General features: G+C 36.9%; 1 protein-coding gene across 17 annotated transcripts in view; it reads right to left on the bottom strand.

Annotated features, from left to right (window-relative positions):
• DLG2 (discs large MAGUK scaffold protein 2) overlaps positions 1-19,239 on the bottom strand; it is a 1,919,888-nt gene that overhangs the window by 438,338 nt on the left and 1,462,311 nt on the right. For all 17 annotated transcript variants that reach the window (XM_057507175.1, XM_057507177.1, XM_057507176.1 and 14 more), the window contains 2 exons: positions 14,020-14,156; positions 492-636 (listed from right to left, as the gene is read on the bottom strand). In XM_057507175.1, coding sequence (XP_057363158.1) covers positions 492-636; positions 14,020-14,156 — 282 coding nt within the window. The remainder of the gene's footprint in view (positions 1-491; positions 637-14,019; positions 14,157-19,239) is intronic.

The following is a 19,239-nucleotide window of genomic DNA, read 5'->3' as shown; positions in this document are numbered from 1 at the left end:
AGGTCTATGATGATGGTGACTGAGGATCATAATTTCACTATTCACGTCCAAGATCCTCTTCCCGAGCAAGAATAGTGCTATCTCTATTCTATTTTGCCATTCTCTCTTTCCTACTCTGCTATCGCAGAGGTTTGAACTAGGAATACCAAATATCATGGTGTCATCATCATAAAGAGTTTTCAGGCTATAGAAGCTTGAAAAACAGCCTTTAAAAACATGGCATTTCTATTTTATTATAATCGTGGCCCCCAACATACATCAGTAAGCCTTTCCATATGGTGGGTTTGCCAGCTCAGTAGGGTGTTCCACCTTCAAAACACTCGGTAAGGCTTTGTAAGGCAATGAGGGCGTGAAGCACAGCATTCCTCTGCAGTTTTCCCGCCGGCTAAACAAGATGGAAAGTGCAAGCCGAGGACTTTGCCAAGTTTCTCAGAATTCCCTCTTTGCAAACCTGGCACGCTGTGAAAGGTGACGCTGAGCATGGTACTTACAGTGAGTAATGTCAGGAGGACCATAAGGGTCAGTCATATAAATGGTGGTGGGTTTGCCAACTTTTAGATAAACTACATCTGATGTGTTCTTCAGTATTGCTACTGCCTCTTCATGTGTTACTTCTTCTAAACTGTAGTTGTTTACCTGAAAGAAGGAAAAAAATCATTATCAGAGGCAAATCTGTGCAGGTGAAGAGAAATATTCAGGCAAGTAGAAATAGAGAATTATGACCCCATTTAAAGATCAGATTGCAATACTTATGGTCCAGTGTCTGTATCATACTTTGATAGACAGGTACATTATGATACTAGCCAAAGCAGATAAGGCACAGTTGTCAGTGATAAAAAACAAGGTTGTGTCTGCCTTCTTTTATGAGGAAGCAGTACATTATAATGAAAATCAGAATACTATTTGTGGAAAAAGAAAAGGAGGGGTCAAATGTCTTTATTATTACTATAGTTTCTGTGATTACAAAAGTAATATACATTCATTGAGAAATATTTAAAAAACAACAGAAGAAAATAAAAATCATCTATGATTTCCCTATTTGGATCTATTTCTTTAAACAATTGTGACCATACTATATAAATTGTTTTGGAAACTGATTTTTTTCAGGTTTTTGTATCATATAGCTAATTTGCCTTTTTTTAATTGAAATATCATTGATATACAGTCTTATGTTGGTTTCAAATACACAACGCAGTGGTTGAACAGTTCCCATATTATTAAATCCTCACCCCCTCTAGTGCAGTTACTAACTTTTAATCTAGAAAGCTGTTACAGAATGATTGGCTAAATTCCCCATGTTGTACTACTGTCCCTGTGAGCCACTTATATTGTGATTGTGAATTATTGTGCCCCTTTATCCCCTTCACCCTGACCCCCAGCTGCCCCAACCCCTCCCCATTGGTAACCACTAGTCACTTCTCAGCGTCTTTGAGTTCACTGCTGCTATTTTGCGTAACGTGATTTTTAAATCTAGAGTTGCCATTTGCACATGTCACACATGTACTTCAACAACATGGCTTCAACATACAGAGCGCTGTGTTGCACGGCTATAACAGCAATTTAATCTCTTACTGAAGTTTGTTTAGTTTGCTTCCAATGGTTTTCTACTATAAATAATGTTGCAGAAAACCTTTTTCTGTATTTGTGCACAACTTTGATGATTTCTTCAGGATAAATTATACAAGTGGAACTGTTGGACCATCTATATGAATATTATAAGGCTTCTGATACTGACTCCCAAAGTGTCCTCTGGACACATGGACCAGTTTACTCTTATACTACAGCCACACGAGGGCCCCCATTTTCCTACGTCTTCATCAAACTTGGCTTTTCTTACTTTAAAAACTATTCCCATAGCAATGTCATTTAAACATGTCCCTTTTCTAAGGAAATAGTGCTAATGTCAGAAAACAGGACTTTGCAGGTGAGCAAGTTCAAGGGTACCCGGTCACCATTGGCTTTAACTGCAGCTCCTCTTCCTTACCAGACAGAAAAGCCTGTGCTCTATTTACGATTCCTACCACCTGGCATGACGGTAGCATGACAGGGGGGTCTCTGCAGTACTTCTCTTAAATGGTTACAAAATATTCAGGAGGCATTTTAAATACCCAAGTTATTTTTTTTATTTTTATTTTTGTTTGAGAGGGCATCTCTCATATTTATTGATCAAATGGTTGTTAACAACAATAAAATTCTGTATAAGGGACTCAATGCACAATCATTAATCAACCCCAAGCCTAATTCTCATCAGTCTCCAATCTTCTGAAGCATAACGAACAAGTTCTTACATGGTGAACAAGTTCTTACACAGTGAATAAGTTCTTACATGGTGAACAGTGCAAGGGCAGTCATCACAGAAACTTTCAGTTTTGATCACACATCATGAACTATAAACAATCAAGTCAAATATGATTATTCATTTGATTTTTATACTTGATTTATATGTGAATCCCACATTTCTCCCTTATTATTATTATTATTATTATTTTAAATAAAATGCTGAAGTGGTAGGTAGATGCAAGATAAAGGTAGAAAACATAATTTAGTGCTGTAAGAGGGCAAATGTAGATGATCAGGTCTGTGCCTATAGACTACGTATTAATCCAAGCTAGACAAGAGCAACAAAGCATCCACGGATGCAGAAGATTTTGCTCAAAACAGAGGGGGTGAGGTTCTAAGCCTCACCTCTGTTGATCCCCAATTTCTCACCTGATGACCCCCCTGCGACTGTGCCTGTCTTAATACCCAAGTTATTTTTGTTTGGGTTTTTTTTTTTTTAATGGAGTGATTCTTTAGTTTCTGCTTAAGTGATGTAGAATTAAAATAAATGTGCCAAGAGCATTAGATTAGATGCCTTACATATTCTCTGTGTTATCTAATTAGCAATTAAGTCATACAAAACTTTGCAGCATTACTTTTTTTTCCTTCATGCTGTTGTATAGGTTTCATGTGTCAGTTGATACTTAGTAGTGTAACCCAAGTTAGGGACCCTGGGATTGGAGGGGGTTGAACCTGTCTGATACGCGTGAATGCTGACCGAGACCCTCCACTAAGCTTTCAGCCTCTCTTCTAGACATGTGCCAGTCTTTTAAATTCTTTTGTATTTCCAGCGTCCAGCACTATGTTCATTCAATGAGCAAATGTTTACTGCATACCTATTGTGTTTAAGTTACCACTCTATGTATTAGAGCTACAGGGATAAATAAGAATGATAATCATAATCATAGCTGACTCCTTATAACCTGTATTTCACATAGGGCACTGTTCAAAATGATTTTACATATATTAACACAAACAAATCTCACAAGAACCTATAAGGTAGCTAATTACCTTTATTTACAGAGAAGGAAAGAATGTCTACAAGAGATTAAGGAACTTGCCCCAGAGTCATTGATCTAATAGTAATAGAGGCAGAACTAAAAGCCAGACAGTTTGGCTCCAGAGACCCAGGCTCTGAACCACACATCAACGTTTCTTCTTCCAGACAGACAAGGTCCTGGCTTCACTGAGACTCACATTCTAACAGGATCTAGTTGTTTTTGAATTAAATGGTTAGAAGTGGGGGACAGTGAGAATGAAGAGGGGCTGCAGGTATGGTAAGCAGTTGTTGATGGCAGCCCTTAGCAGTAAACACAGACGTAAGAATAACAATAGCAATATCAATGAGTTAACATTTATTTAACACCTACATGTCATATACTTGGGGAGTACTATGTGCATACTTTGGTGTAACTGGTCCTGGGTATAGCTCTGTGAGGCAGACATTAATCATGAGGCCTATTTCACAGACGAGTAAAACATTTAAAGAGGTTAGTTTGCAACAAAGAAACCCCACAACCTCCAAGTGGCAGAGTCATTTCAGCTAGATCACAGCCCGTGGGAGAAGATGGAAATGGGACTGCCCTTGAGTGTCGCTTCACTGAAACCTAGGACTCACATTATCTATTTCTTTCTCCCTTTATGAGGACAGAGTCTCATTTCGAGTTTACATATAGAAGTAACGTGACTTCAAAAATGTTGTGAAACCCGGAGTAATCATTACACTTCTTGCTTAATCTAGTGGCGATATACACATGACAGCGTCATCCTCATACAGTGACATGGTCAGAAAATAAAAAAAGGAAAATAGAAAGTGGCTTGATAGATCCGTCTCTCCAAAATATTCTTACACATTTGATGAATCACTTGTTTTAGGGCAGTTCCACTTGCATGTAAATAATGCATATTCACCAATAATGCACATATACAATGGTTTAAGGTGCATATGGAAGTGGGCGTTCTCTCAAAAAATGATGGCCTAAGGTGACTCAGAACACTGTGACCCCAGAAACACCCATAGTGAAAAAACAGAAAAGGAATTTGTAGGTATAACACAGAGGGGACAACAAGACATTGGATAAAGACCCTCGAGGCTAGAAACAAACTGGATCAGATTCTCAGTGGCACAAAGGCTCTGTTTCTGACAAGGCTCATTGTCTTTCTCCCCAGGGCACAGGAAGCACAGCTCATTCGATTACCAGTGAACAACGGAGAGATGGTCAGTGCTTATTAAATTGTGTTTTTGCCATTTTTAAGGTGGGCAGTGGAACAAACTAGAAAATGTCACCTTTAAGTGCGTTTTCTGAGAATGACTTTGTTAACAGACTCTCAGACCTCTGGGAAAATCATTAGCCCAGAAAACAGAAGCTGAGGAAAAGAAGGAGGGAAGGACTGGGGAAAGAGAAGATGGTAGTTTAAAATAGTAGTGGTTCAGCTGGTATTTATTTGATGACTACAAAGTGTTGGACAATTTACACAGATTTTAGTCATGGAACAGGTGGCCTGATATGGGCCACAGAAGGCAGTGATGAAGAGCACATGGTTTTGGGTCATGCAGACCAAGCTTTCGGTCTCCGTGCTGGCCTTTCCAAGCCGTGTGACCTTGGGAAACTTAATTAATTGTCTCAGCCTCACCTTTGACATCTGCGAAACAGGGATGATTATCACTGCCTCAAAGATTCCTGAATTAAATGCGTTGACCCATGGAAGGTGACAGGTACATTAAAATACTTATTAATATTAGTTCTTACTATTATTACTATTGTTAGCATCCTTTGCTTTTCCCAGGAAACAGGGATTCTTGGTGAAAATTTTCGCTGAGCATTTTCCTGTCAACATCTGTGAACTGATGAGTTTAATTAGGGTACTGTTGATGAGGCTTCTGTGTGGTCTTTTTCAAAATTCAGAATAGTACAGGATCTGGACCAAAAAGTGTTCTTTTGTGCTGAAGTCTTCAAAATGTTTTTCATGAAAGTGGGTTTATTTGGGTTAATTATGTGTGTGCATCATCCTATGAACTCTCAAGATAAAGGGCCTACAGCTGGAGCTGATTGTACACAGAGAAAAGGGACATTATACTGATTGGCTAGTTGCTCTTGTCATTGTTTCTCATTGTCTTTTTTCTTTTTTTTTTTTCATCAAGTATCTGCCTATAATGGTGAGCACTGAGCAACTGGCCTGGTTTCAGGAAAAAAAAATGTGCATTTGAATGAAGTGTTTCTGTGGGGTGCGCTACACAGAGGGGGGCATATGTGCAGCCATGTGTTTGCAATAGCATAGAGGACGAAGGGCAAGAGAGAGAGGTTGGAGGTGAGACAACTCATTCTCTCAGATAGAAGAGGGGCATTGAACTGGAGGATGATGCAAACTAAGGAGCACAAACCAGCCAGAGAAAGAGGTGCTAAGAGACTTACAAGAAAGGAAGATGGCAAGTGTTATGGAAACTCTGAAGAGTGTAAGCAAGTGTATATGTGATGGTATAAATGTGGGAGGTGTGGGGGCATGAGAGGGTGGTAATAAGGAGGAATGGGCGATGGATGGATGGTGAGATGGTGACCTTTCCACATGCATTCAAGGATACCAATGCAGTGGGACAAACTAGGAGGTGTATAGGGGCAGAAATGTTACCTAAGATAGTGCAAAGAGATGTGAGATTCTAGAAACCTGTAAAACATCACAAACTACAAGTTAACTTTTTAAAAAGAAGATGAAGTCATTGATCACTTGATTGTAACATAGATTATAAAGGGGACAAATTTGACATAGTCATGCCAAGGATACAAAAATAAACATGCATTAACCAAAGACTAAAATCACTGCAGTACATTGAAATGAATGGTTATGATAAATGTGTTTTTTAAAATACTATGAATATGTAGGAAATGTTAATGATGGTTATCTCTGGATAATAAATATTTTCTTATTTTTCATCTTTTCAGCAATAAGCCAGCATTAGTTATGATTAGAACCAAGTTAGTGCTGCTGTTTAGATGAACAAGAACAAAAACCTTACTTAAGGAAGAACAGAAACCAAGTGCAATGGCCTCATTATGGGGCCCACAGCAAGATCTCCTGGGTGATGGGAAATTGGAATGGGAAGGAAGTTAATTTCTCATGCTCAGTGAATTTACTTAAATGCATTAGAAATAGTAGTCATATTTTAAAACATGGCTGTTTCTAGAAATGAAGGCAACTTGGTATAATGAGAGTAATTTTGAATGTAGAATAAAATCTGGTTTCAATTCCTAGCTGCATGAATTTTGGACAGTTAACATATTTGCTGAGCCTTCATTTTCTTATATATATCAATGCAGGTAATGCTAATATATTTGTTGATTTAGTTATATGTATATATATAAGAAAGGAGTGACACCATGAAGCTGGAAAGATGCTTTTCAGGACACTGATGAGACTCATATAAAGCAGTACACAAAGAATAGTCAAACATTATAATTAGACGTAGCTCTTTTACTAATCCTGCTGCTGGAAATAGTTCCTTCCAATTCAGGTCTCTTTCTGTGAAAATGATCATCCCCTACCTCGTTTAACACTCACTCCTGCAATCCCTCTTCCTACCTCAAAGAATGACCTCATGGGCAATGATTAGATCATTCTCATTTTTGTATCCTCCAGGTAACATACTATAAATAATAGGCATGTAATCAAGGTCGAAAAAATAATCTAAATAAGTTAAAAATAACAATGGGGCACACAAAAGGAAAAGTGATCACAACCCCCTACTTCATAGGAAGAATGAGACATTTGTGTTAAGTTTCTATTTTACATTCGTGTTAAGTAAAGGAGGAAGTACACATATTTACTGGCCGCTCACTCTGTGTGAGGTATGGGCTATAAGATGAAAGGCTGCTAGAGAATGGAAGTGCCGGGTCACACCAGCTTATAAGGGATACAGTTGAAGCTCCAACAATGTGAGTTCTTCCTCTTCCATTAATGATTGCCTTTCTTAACCTTTTATTCCATATATAGAGAAAGCAAGCGATAGCTATGTTTTGACTGACTCCAGTTACCTCTATTGCAGTGGTCACCAGAATGGGCAGTATGATATAAACTGCAGGGTGATTCACAGGGTACAGGGAGAAATAATTGCAATTCTATTAATATTTATCACATTGATCTTCATCTTTTTACTTTTTGCTTATGTTTTAAAATGTGCATAATGTATTAGTATAGTGATATATATATGCAATTTAAAATAGAGAAATATACATATGTTAGAGGTAGTTTTTTGTGTTTTACGATGGGGTGCACTATTAAAATAATTTTTAAAAACCCTCCCTGTAGTAGGCACCAATATATGATAACTATAGAGCAAGTTCTACAAACAGGGTCACTATACTGAACATAAGCAAAAGAAATTTGAAAAAAACAGTATAATGGAAGGTTTTAATCCTTAAATAAAATATGTCATTGTTATTGCATTGCACTGTAATTTTATTACATTTGAAAGAAATCAGAAGGGAGTTCCAGAAGTAATTATCCAGATTTGTTCTTCTGGTAGTTCAGAAGATACTCGAACTGCAGGGTCAGAGCTTGAAGGGTGAACTATTTCTAAACCTTTCAGCCAGTGCAGGAGATTGCTAAATGATGCCATACCAGCTTGGGAGAATGAGCAGCACTACTAGAGTCACCCTCAGGAGAAGCAGTGAAGCGCTAGCAGAGCAGGTTAGGATGCAATTAGGTTGAGTTTGGACTATGGTTCTTAACTTAGCTGCACATGTGAATTGTTTGGAAACCTTAGTTAAAAAAAAAAAAGAAATGAAGCATGCTTTCTACCCCAGAGATTCTGATTTTACTATCAGGGTTGATTGAAGCCTGCACATCCATAGTGATTAAAGACTTATATGATATTCAAATGTGGAACCAGGACTGAGAGCTAGAGGGGATGAGTAAAATGGTGAAAGGAGTGTGGCTTTAGGACATTGATGTCTAGGTTTGAATGTAATCTCCCAATTTATTACTTATGTAATATTGGAAATCTTTTTGCTATTTCTGAGTTATAACTTTCTCTTCAAGGAAATAAGAAAACAATAATGACTGCCTTACCCCTCTCTCAAGTGTTGGAGTCAGGACTATGGGGGGTGTTGCAGATGAAAGATCTTTTTAAGGGGGAAGCAGTGTGTTGGTGCTAGGAAAGCCGTTCCTACCACCTGCAGAGAAAAAAACACTTATTTCACTGCAGATGTAGGGAGACTTCCTGAACTGTTGAATTGTGGTGATTCAGAGTTATAGCTTCTGGTTCTTACCTAAAGTTCATCTAACCAGTAAAAGCGCTTTAAAATCCTGTTCATTATTCAGATAATTTCTACATATTTGCATTGTCTTACAGATGATTTTCTTATTAATATTTGGATAAAAAATAATAAACTCGGCAGTTTTGTAATCGACCAAAAATAATTTAGGTCCTCACAACTAATATTCAGAAAATTGTATTGTTCCACTAACATTCTGTAAGTCTATTTAATGTCCTTGCCATAGGACATTAATATTGGAATAAAAACAAGAGATGCTCAAACATAGCATATCCCAAAGTGTACTTCACTAAACCCTAGTTCTAGGTGTTTTATAGGCAGTACTTAAGAAAGGAGTTCCACAAGAAAATATATTTGAAAATGATAATATTAATCAAAGTTCAATTAGTTCCTTGACTGTAGGACTGCACAGGCTCTTTAATATGCTAAGCGTTTGTGGAGAATCTCCAAGAGAGATGAATACAGGTTGCAGAATTTCCTAAATTTATTTGAACACAGTAATGAGACTAATATTTTAAAACACACATGGGAAACACTGATCTCAGGCAGTGCTGCCATGGTATAGAGGTCCAAACAGAAGACAAAGTACGTATTACTTGTCCAGTGTCAGGAAACATCAGTGCTAGCTGCCTGGGACTTGAATACAGTTATCCTGTCTTTGAGTTCTTCATCTTCCCTTTGTACTTCAATGACACCGTTACCTTCCTCTGGTCTACTGGTTCCTTTTAAGGAAAGAAGATATACACACTTATTCTGTGTCAAAGATGTAAAAGTTTTTTTACAGACAGATTTTCTTCAAGTGTCAAGCAGAGGTTATGGAAAAAAGAGACTAAGATAATAAACTTTAAATCACAATGTGCCAAGGGGTTTTGACAGTTAATGGTTCATGTTATCACTGTACAGAAGACAGTCAGACGGCCCTGGATTCAAAGTTTCTAGTATTGTATAGATAAAGATAAAGAAGATCATGATTCTGCAATATATGTGGCTCTATGTATCACCTTGGTAGGGCTTAATAAAAACCCTACAGTATATAAAAAGACATAAAATAATTTGAAAATTACCTGTATTGTTAACCTGTGACCATCTGTCCCATGAAGTTCAAGGACAAGAGGTAACCTATTCAGTGTGAGATTGCAACACCAAGCTACTGGTATAATTCACAAAAATTAGTTGTCGCTGTCCTTTGACAAAATGAACAACAAAACAAAACAAAACAAAATTCTAGTGAATGGTAAGAAGTGTCAAATAGCAGAGGAAATTCAAAACCTATCATTTTGATAAAATGAAGATCTGCATCTGGGTGACTCATGAAACAGCAGAGAGGTCTGACTTTAAAGCCATCTTATCTGAAACACAAGGGGCTTATGGCAAAGATGATAAGGTAGGATGATTTTTCTTTATAGAAGAATAATGTGAAGGTCAGATGCTGCAATATTGCCTAGGCTTTTTACAAGTGGGGTAATAACATTCTAAGGAATCAAAAGAAGTTTTGTTAAAGAGGCAATCTATCTATAGAAGATAAATGATGCGTGGTAAAATTTACTGCTAGAGTGAGAGAAAATGTGTAAAATATCTTAAAAGACAGAGAAGTGGAAAAGCACAAGACATAACCTATAACCTTTCAAACAAATGTAGAAGAAGAATTAGTACTCACCTTTCTGTTTCTAAGGAATACAGCTATGAATAAAGAGAGAAATACATAGAGAAATATGTTTTGATGCAAATTTAAGGGAAAAAAGTTCTAATAATGGTTATTACTTAATAGGATAGCTTTGAGGAGGCATCAAGGTCTCCATTCTTAGCATGTTCTAGAAGAGGTGAGGGACTCCTTCACATGTTAGTTTTGTGGGATTCCGATGTACCAAAGGAGAGTTGGAATAAGATAGCATCTAAGATAGATATTTTTCAATTCTGAGATATAAGAAGTCTTAGGGAAAAAAAGTACCCAATACATACGGTATGAGTCAGCTGGTGCCCAAGATGAATAATATTTCAGCTGAGAATCTAAAAGGATTATTACTAAGATTTAAAAAAAGCACTTATTTCACTGCAGATGCAGGGAGACTTCCTGAATTGTTGAATTGTGGTGTTTCAGAGACAAAAGTCTAAAGAAATTAATGGAATTTCATTTTGGATCAGTTTACTTACAGAAGGATTAATGAATAATATATGGGGGAATTTTTCCTAAGAAGTGAGAGCAGGGAATGGTGCAAATTGCTTTAGAAAGAAGAACAGCTATTTAGAGAAAAATATACAGAGTGTGGTACAGCTGGTAAACCATAGGATCTAAATCATTTGTACTTCCTTTGGGGAGGAGAGTAGAAGAGAAGATAAAGAAGATACGAATGTAGGGTAGTAAAGAGAATAGGAGGTAGAAGGGAATGTCAGAAGGAGAGCATTAATAAATATTTTTGGGTTGAAACGAGATAATTGGTCTTTTGGAGTAGCTTCCATTATTTTTTCATTCTCTCCCCAAGGGTCATTTTCTTCTAGAATATTATACAATGAATCATTTTCTTTCATTCTCAGATTTAGCTTGGCAGTTGCCTTGGAAGTACTAATTATGTTTTCCTTGCATAAGAGAAGAGAGACCTATTATTGTTGAAGGTTCATTTTTTTTTAAACCATGCTTTCAAACTCAGAACAGTTAAGGATTATGTCACAGCTATTTGTGAAATCATTACATCTACAATGAATATTAAGAAAATGGTAATGGAAAAATAGCATGGTGCCTGGAAAATCCTTTAACAGAACTAGACTTTTGAGTTATTTTTGCATTTAAGAATTTGAAAATAAAGCCAAAATTTTTAAAAGAACTTTCAAAGATCAGCATACAGCATCTAGCGTGATAATACAAGAGCAGCAGTTAAAGAAACATAGTTGTCTACAACCAGATGCTTACAGAAGAGTCAGAAGTCAAATCCGTCCCTATCTATGATAGTTGTTACTTTGGAATGAAACTCTCCCTTCATTTTTCAATTTACCACTATGTAGAAGATGGATAACACAGTTTATTTTATGGCCCAGTCAATAAACAAACAAACAATAAAGTTCATATTCTTGAGAGAAGTTGATAGGTCTTATACCCCAGTACTTTTCTGGTTCAGAAGACACAATATCATAAGAACCAACTTTTACATCAAAGGCAAAAAAAACAAAAACAAAAACAAGCAAATCGGAAAGAAGAATTTCAGAATGTCTCAAGAATGAAAATGGTAGTTCTATACAACATAGTGCCTATAGTGAACAATACTGTATAGCATATTTAAAATTTGCTGTTAAGAGGGTAAATCTTATGTTAGGCATTCTTATCACATACATATATACACACAAAATAATGATGATGATGATGATGATGAAAATAATAATAATAATAATAATAATAATAAAAAAGAGGATGGCAGATAGGTTTGCGGCCTTGATGGTGGTGATGCTTTCATGGGGTTACACTTATCCTCAAACTTGTCGAGTTGTATACATTAACTATAAACAGTTCTTTACATGAGCTATGGCCCACCATACCTCATTAAAGAGGCTTAAAAATAAAAAGAAAAGAAAATAGTAGTGACTTAGGATGGTAAAGAAGCCGAAAACTCATAGCTGCAACTTTGATCGATGTCATTAATGCCATGTTTTTGCCGGTTCAGTTTGACCATATGTTTTCTCCTGTCAGAGTTCCTTTGTGAATAGTGCTACTGCCTGGGACATGGTAGGTGTTCAACCGCTACTTGTTAAATGAAGGAATTCATAAATGACAGGATCATAACTCAGGGAAGGAAGGAAAGAACTGATGGACAGTTTCCAGGAAACAAATGCAAAACCATGCTCGGTGGTTACAAACATGGATGCCTTCTGGACTGCCTGGAGTTGAGATCCAGTTCTGTCCATTTAACTATTTGGCTCTGGCCAACTGTGTATACCTCATTTTCCTTTTGCTTATATAAAATAGGCTGTTGTGAGAAATATACGTTACAGTACCAAAAGGCACTCTTAAGGGTATATGAAACATAGTAAATGCCAAATAAGTGTTTGTCATCAAGATTATTATAAAGGTCTTATCCAGGTAATTTAATACAAAGGTTAATGACAACTATGAAATTAGAGTAGTGGAGGCTGAATACAAGCTGCCTAGAGCCCACAGAAGTGGGCACAATGAACTTTGAGGTTCAACCTCCAAAACTTGCACTTGTCCTAGAAATTATTACTTTGTTCAGACTGTTCAGGTTCCCAAACACTTCCCATAAGAGTGTTGGAGATAATGACTCCTTGCAGATGTAGATTAGAGGCCCTGTTTTACAAGGACAGACATATGTCTAGATATGACTAGATAAACTTATCTTGCTTGAGAGTGATCTTCTATTAATTTTCAGTATTTGATTATTATCCTGTAGATTTGGTACAAAACAGTAAATGGAGATGAAGCAGTTTTACTAGGTACAATCTCAAACGTTTTCTGCTTGTAATTGACTTAATTTTGCTTCAGTTTATCATAGAACTCCATGGCTCAGAAAGGGTGGCCATGTGTGGGGTCAGTCGTGGCCCAGGGCTCCTGAAATGTGTGGGCATCTGGCAAAGAGAGTAGCTGTAACCATGTCTGAGGGGAGAGGAGGAAGGGATCCATTTACATATGTGACAGAAGTCAGATTATGAATTCTTGGAAGTCAGGGACTGTGTCTATACTGGTTGAACAAAGGACCACAAAGAGACATAGATATGTACGTATCAATAAACTGGGTAATGTTGCTCCCTTTGGTATGCAAAACCCACCTCTCTAGCAGTGTGCTTTAGTAGTCTCTCTGGCTAATAGGTTACACTGGGGAAGAACAACATACAATCTCTGTGTCTTGTGTATCTATGAGAACTGGTGAAAATTTAGATTTCTGTTTTTAAATGTCAATACATCAGTGCATGTACTTTTGAAATCTTTACCAAAAAATCTGTTTCCCCCTCTTTTTATTTCTTCCCATGGTCACTGCTATGGACTAAACTGTGCTCCATCCCCTCCAAATTCATATGTTGAAGTTCTGACCCCTAATATGACTGTATTCAGAAACAGGGTCTGTAGGTGGTGATTAAGGTTATTAATCAAATGAGTTAAGGATGGACCTTTAATCTGAAAGGACTGGTGGCCTTATAAAAAGGGAAAGAGTGATCTGTCTCTGAGCACAAGTACAGATGGAAGGCCATCTGAGGACACAGAAATCAGATAGTTGCCTGCAAGCAAGGGAGAGAGACGTCACTAGAAACTGAATGGGTCAGAGCCTTGGTCTTGAGCTTCCCAGCTTTTGGAACTGTGAGAAAGTAAGATTTCTGTTATTTATGCCACATGGTCTGTCATTTTATTGTGGCAGCCTAAACTAAGATGGTCATATATTGGGGAATGAGGGCTTTACAAATATACACACAGTTTTGCTTGAGTCACACTCACCATGAGAAGTCTGTCTCCTACTTGCAACCTTCCATCTTTTTGTGCAGCGCCTCCATCTATAATTTTAGTTACGTAAATGCTGTTGTCTCCAGGAATGTGTTGGTTTCCCACACCTCCTGCAATACTGAAACCTAAACCTATGGGAAAGGAACAGAAAAAGAAAAGCTTGTATTGTTTTTTTTTAAGAGAATGCAATTAGCCACATTTCAACAGCTGAAAACCAGTCTAAAAAAGTTTATCCTCCATTTATTATGACCATAATAAATAACAGTAAAGGCTTCTCCTGCAACCAATTTATTCTTTAAACATTTGAAGGCTTGTTGACTAATGTTAATGAAGTCAATTACATGTGGCCATAGTTTTGTTCTATTCAAGACTGTACAACTGTTTCCCCCTATCTAATCAACTTACAGTGGGTGCCTGGTCAGAACAGGGATCAGGCTAAAGGGTATGGAAGGATCCCTAGGTGAGCCTGGCAAAATACAAGTACAGTCCTATTCACCCTGAGGGTATGGGCTCATCTTCATTGTTACTCTAGCATAAAGAACAGAAGTATTGCCAGTCATTTAGGTAGACACCTAGATACTCTTAGCATTTCAGGATGACAAGTACAACTGTTAGAAAGTTCTACAAATTCTGAGCCATGAGCCATGAGGAAGGTACTTATGGTATTATGTAATAATTTCAGAGCGAAGATAAGGAAAAGAAGCTACATGCTTGCCTTTCATGTTTCTTCTTTGGCCACTTTGTCATATTTTCACACTTTCTGACACTTAAACTTTTATTAACTGATAGCGAGGCTAGTTCACACACAAAAATGAATTATCCTTGTATAATCTAAAGAATAAAGAATCATATTACTCTGACTCTATTATTTTTATAACAAACCATAGAATATAAAATCATTTTAAACATGGCAATTTTCTATTCTGAGAGATGAATTTTACTGTACTACGTCTTACAAAACCTTTATTTATATTTAACTATGGAATCACAATAAGAAGAGAGTTATGTAAAAAAATTATGATGAGGCCATTGTAAATGAATGGCTAATAGAATCTTTACAGGTATAAGAATAAAAGAGGCCCTTTCAGAATATGACTGAACACATATTCAGTATAATACCTGTAGCATGTATATTCATTGCACCTAAAAATTATGGTAATTGCATGCAAATTACTCAGCAAGAGATATAAACCAAAGGCCTTTGTTATGAAAGGCCTTATGAAATACATAAGGAATTTCTGTAACTTACTTAAGAATTGTTTTTTTAAACCTCATACTTAGTCACCTAGTTTTAAAAAACTACACACCTATTTTATGATAACACAATCATAAAAAGTTTTGGCACTTTATAGAAAAGTAATGAAAAACACTTTAAAATACTCCATTTCACTATGCTTTTATTGAATAAATGTTGAGTATGGTTATGCACTCTTAAGATGGCATAAATGATCAGTTAATGGAAAATTAATGACATTATAAATTATAAATATCTCTGGAATTGTATTTGAAATGATACTTTTGTTAAAGTAACCATAACAGTTGTTAAAAATAAATGGAAAATGGATTTAAATTGATAGGGCAATTAAAATAAGTGCTATCTAATTTCCTACTGAAGAGGGTAATTATTCCTTATTGATGCTTTGAAATCCCATAGATCTATAAATGTATTTGTCTCAGATTTCAAGAATTTGTTTATCAAGTGAATGATGACCAAGAGTAAATAAAATGTCCTCAATTGGCATTTCCTGTGAAATTAGAAATACATATCAGCTCATGTTTTCCAAAACTATTACTTCATATTTATATATAATTATATAGAGGAGCTTAAAAAATATATTTACAAAAGTTTCATAGCCACATGCTAGGATCAGTCTATTGCATTTATTATAGTACAGAAGTCATTCCAAACTGTGGAAAGAAAAGGTTAAAACAAATCTGGGGACTCTGATTTACATCCACTGTGTCAACAGTAAATGCCACAGACGGTCTGAGTTACAGAAGAGCTAAGGAAACAAATTACCTCTGTAAATAAGGTTAAGTCCAACAAAAGGAATAATTATGTAGTTGATATTTGAAGTTGCACATTGTACCAACAATAAAATCATGAAGGGTACTGTAGACATAAATATATCAGCTAAAAAGGAAATAACCTTTCCTTTCTTTGGCAGAGATTAGGTTTAAGTGGTGTTTTTTTTAACTGGTGACTTAACCCAAGCTGAATCGAAGTATTTTTGGTAAGTGCCGAAGAATGTTTCTGAAGGTACAGAACTAAAAAATTTCCCTGATTTCTCTTTTTCTGATGGAACACAGATACATTTGAAAATAATCAACATGTAATCAACATTCAACCATATTCCAGATACGTAATTCAACGTGAGTAAATGTTTAGCTTAAGTCTACATCCAGAATACAAGTTTATTTACAAGTGGGAGTATCCATCTGTGTTACAAGATTGAATCTGCCCCATTCATTCACCGATTCACTCATGTATCCCTTCATTGAGCGGACATCTGAGTATAGATTGTGCATTATATAGCCAGTTGCTATTGATTGTGGCCAATATAAAGCTAAAGGAATGAAATGACCAGAAACACTACAGAAATAATGATCCATGAACAGGTTCGTGTGAGTATGGCTGAAACTACCTGAAGCAAAGTTGTAATCCCGGATGATGCCAGTGATTATTGGAGAACTACCCTACAAAAACAAACAGGCCAGGACCACTAAGCCATAAGACCAAAGCCAAACAATCAGTTCGGAGGCCCTGGGTGTTCCCTGCATATTCTCTGTTAAAACAGGGTATGCTGTCTACATTACAGGACCATTCTCTCCCCTCATTAACTTACAAGCTCCTCCTTCATTCCACTCTAGACACACTTGCAGCCTTGATGTTTCTAGAACATGCTAGACACACTCCCACCTTAGGGTATTTGCTAGCTGCTCCTGCTGCCTGGAATACACTTCCTTCAGGGGTTTACTCAAATCTCGATATCTCTAGGATCCTGAATCTCACCTCCCTACTTAATACTGTCTCCTAACCATACACCCCATTTCCTTATCCTGGTGTACTTTTCATTCTCCCTTGGCTCTTATACCATGTAACATACTACATAAGTTCCCTTTGTATTTTATTTATTTTGTTATTGTCTGCCTGCTTGGTAAAAATACATGTTTCATGCTGACAGGGATTTTTGTCTGCTTCATGCTGTGCAATAGAACAAAGCCAGTTATATAGTTATCTCATAAATATATATTAACTGAAAGGATGAATGAACAAAATGAATACGGGAGGATGAGGCAAGTTACACGTTCCTGAGGAAGCCTCCCCTTAAAGATGAGCTGGCGGCTTTCATGAGTGAAAAGCTGGAAAGGTTAGCACTGTTAGAGGTGAGAACTGTATGAGGCATTACACTGCCTGGGGTGAACTCCGGCCTCCATCCTCAGACTCTACAACCACGAGGCAGGCCACGGGGCAACAGCACAGCCAGCTGCACACCCTGATTCTTTCATCTACTAACTGCAAACTGGAGTCCCAATTTCATCTGTAATAAGAGAAAAATTGTATATATGTTCTATAGTAATGGGTACATACTAGATGCTTGATAAATAAAAATTCTCTGCTCTCAACACTCTCTCAAGTTGTGACAAAAAACAGATCCCTAGAGACTTTGACCTGCTTTAACTGGTTAGGATGAGTTCTGGAATGGTGCTGGTGTTACGTGAGCCCATAGGGGGAAGCATGATTTACTAAGGGGAACATGACAAGAATCAACAAACGGTTTAGCGTTTGGGCTGGGGCTTGAAGGTTAAGTTAGAATTGATAAAAGAGAATGCACCTTGCAAACTAGAATACCTTCTAGATTCCAGACCGACAACTAACTATAGACTAAGTCAGTGTCCTGACTTAGGTCACACAAATCTTAGCTGGAAATTGAGACAGAAATGCTTGGCAAACACTCACAACATGTATTTATGATGAAATAAGCTAGAGTGGTCTCTGACAGGACTAACATAAGGAGTATGATAAACATTTGAGTGAGGAACACTGAAAATAGCAAAACGCTGATTTGTAACAAGTGACCAATTTAGAGAAATGGTCACCATTTTGAAAAGAAGTGTCCGTGATTAAAAAATAACCCTGGAACATCAGGGGATGGAAGGCTGATTAATTATAAAATAAACTCAGTGAGAAGGATTGTTCACTACCTACTGTGGAATGTTTGGTTATTAAGAATAATAGTAAACATGCCTACACATGTGCTAGTAAAAAACAAGGCTGACACAGAAAAATCACAAAAGGAAGGGAAATCAGTGGATATTTCAGTACTCTAGCAGAGGAAAAAATACATGTGAAACTTAAACCCCTAATTCCCAAGCAATTAAAAATGGATTGTTTGACAAACATGTGATGTGCAAACAGAATTTCAGGATTATTACATCTCCTGCATAAAGCCAGGTTTGTCTTTTCCATATTTCTTGTACATATCCAAACTGTAATTCCTTGCATTAACATAGGAGATCCAAACACAGCAAAAGGAATGTTTGAACTTGAAGCCTTTAATTTAACCTTTTCTACACAGAAGCTTTTTCTCATCCTATGAAAAAGGAACACACAAGAATGGATTACATTCACCCTTTTTCCTTGTTGCCTGCCCACGCCGAGGAGCAGGTGTTAGTGAGAGGCGGGGGCCTAATAGCAGCAGTCTTGGCAGCAGAGACTGATACTGAGCATAGAAGCTCAGAATAAAAAACTCAAATGCTGCTTAAAAGAGTCCTGTCGTTAAAATGTACATACATATTCTTTGTGGGTGTAAGGCACTAAGCCCACAGTGTCTTAGAACCATTCAATAACTGGTTCAACTTCATTTTATGTGACTTTCCTAGCACAGCACTCCTGGGGCTTCTCTAACCAATTCAATATTACTAAGCAGACCACTTCTGTCAGTTTATCTAGGATCTTCGAGGTGAGTGTTTTACAGAAAACACTAGTGCATTCTATACATTCTGACTATGTTTTTATTAAAGGAAACCTAGAATCCATCCAGAACCCTGGCTGGCACTGTCTTAGGTAAACACCTACCCATACAGGTAACTTAATTTCTAAATGCACATGCATATCAATTTAAAAAAAAAAGGTAAGAACTTTACCTGTGGGTATGGTCTACATAGATACTATCTGACATCTCTTTCTTTCTAAAAAAAAAAACTTTGCTT

Source organism: Manis pentadactyla, chromosome 9, assembly GCF_030020395.1.
Source record: "Manis pentadactyla isolate mManPen7 chromosome 9, mManPen7.hap1, whole genome shotgun sequence".
In the NCBI taxonomy this organism is placed as follows: domain Eukaryota; kingdom Metazoa; phylum Chordata; class Mammalia; order Pholidota; family Manidae; genus Manis; species Manis pentadactyla.
This window is presented reverse-complemented; position numbering and strand designations above follow the sequence as displayed.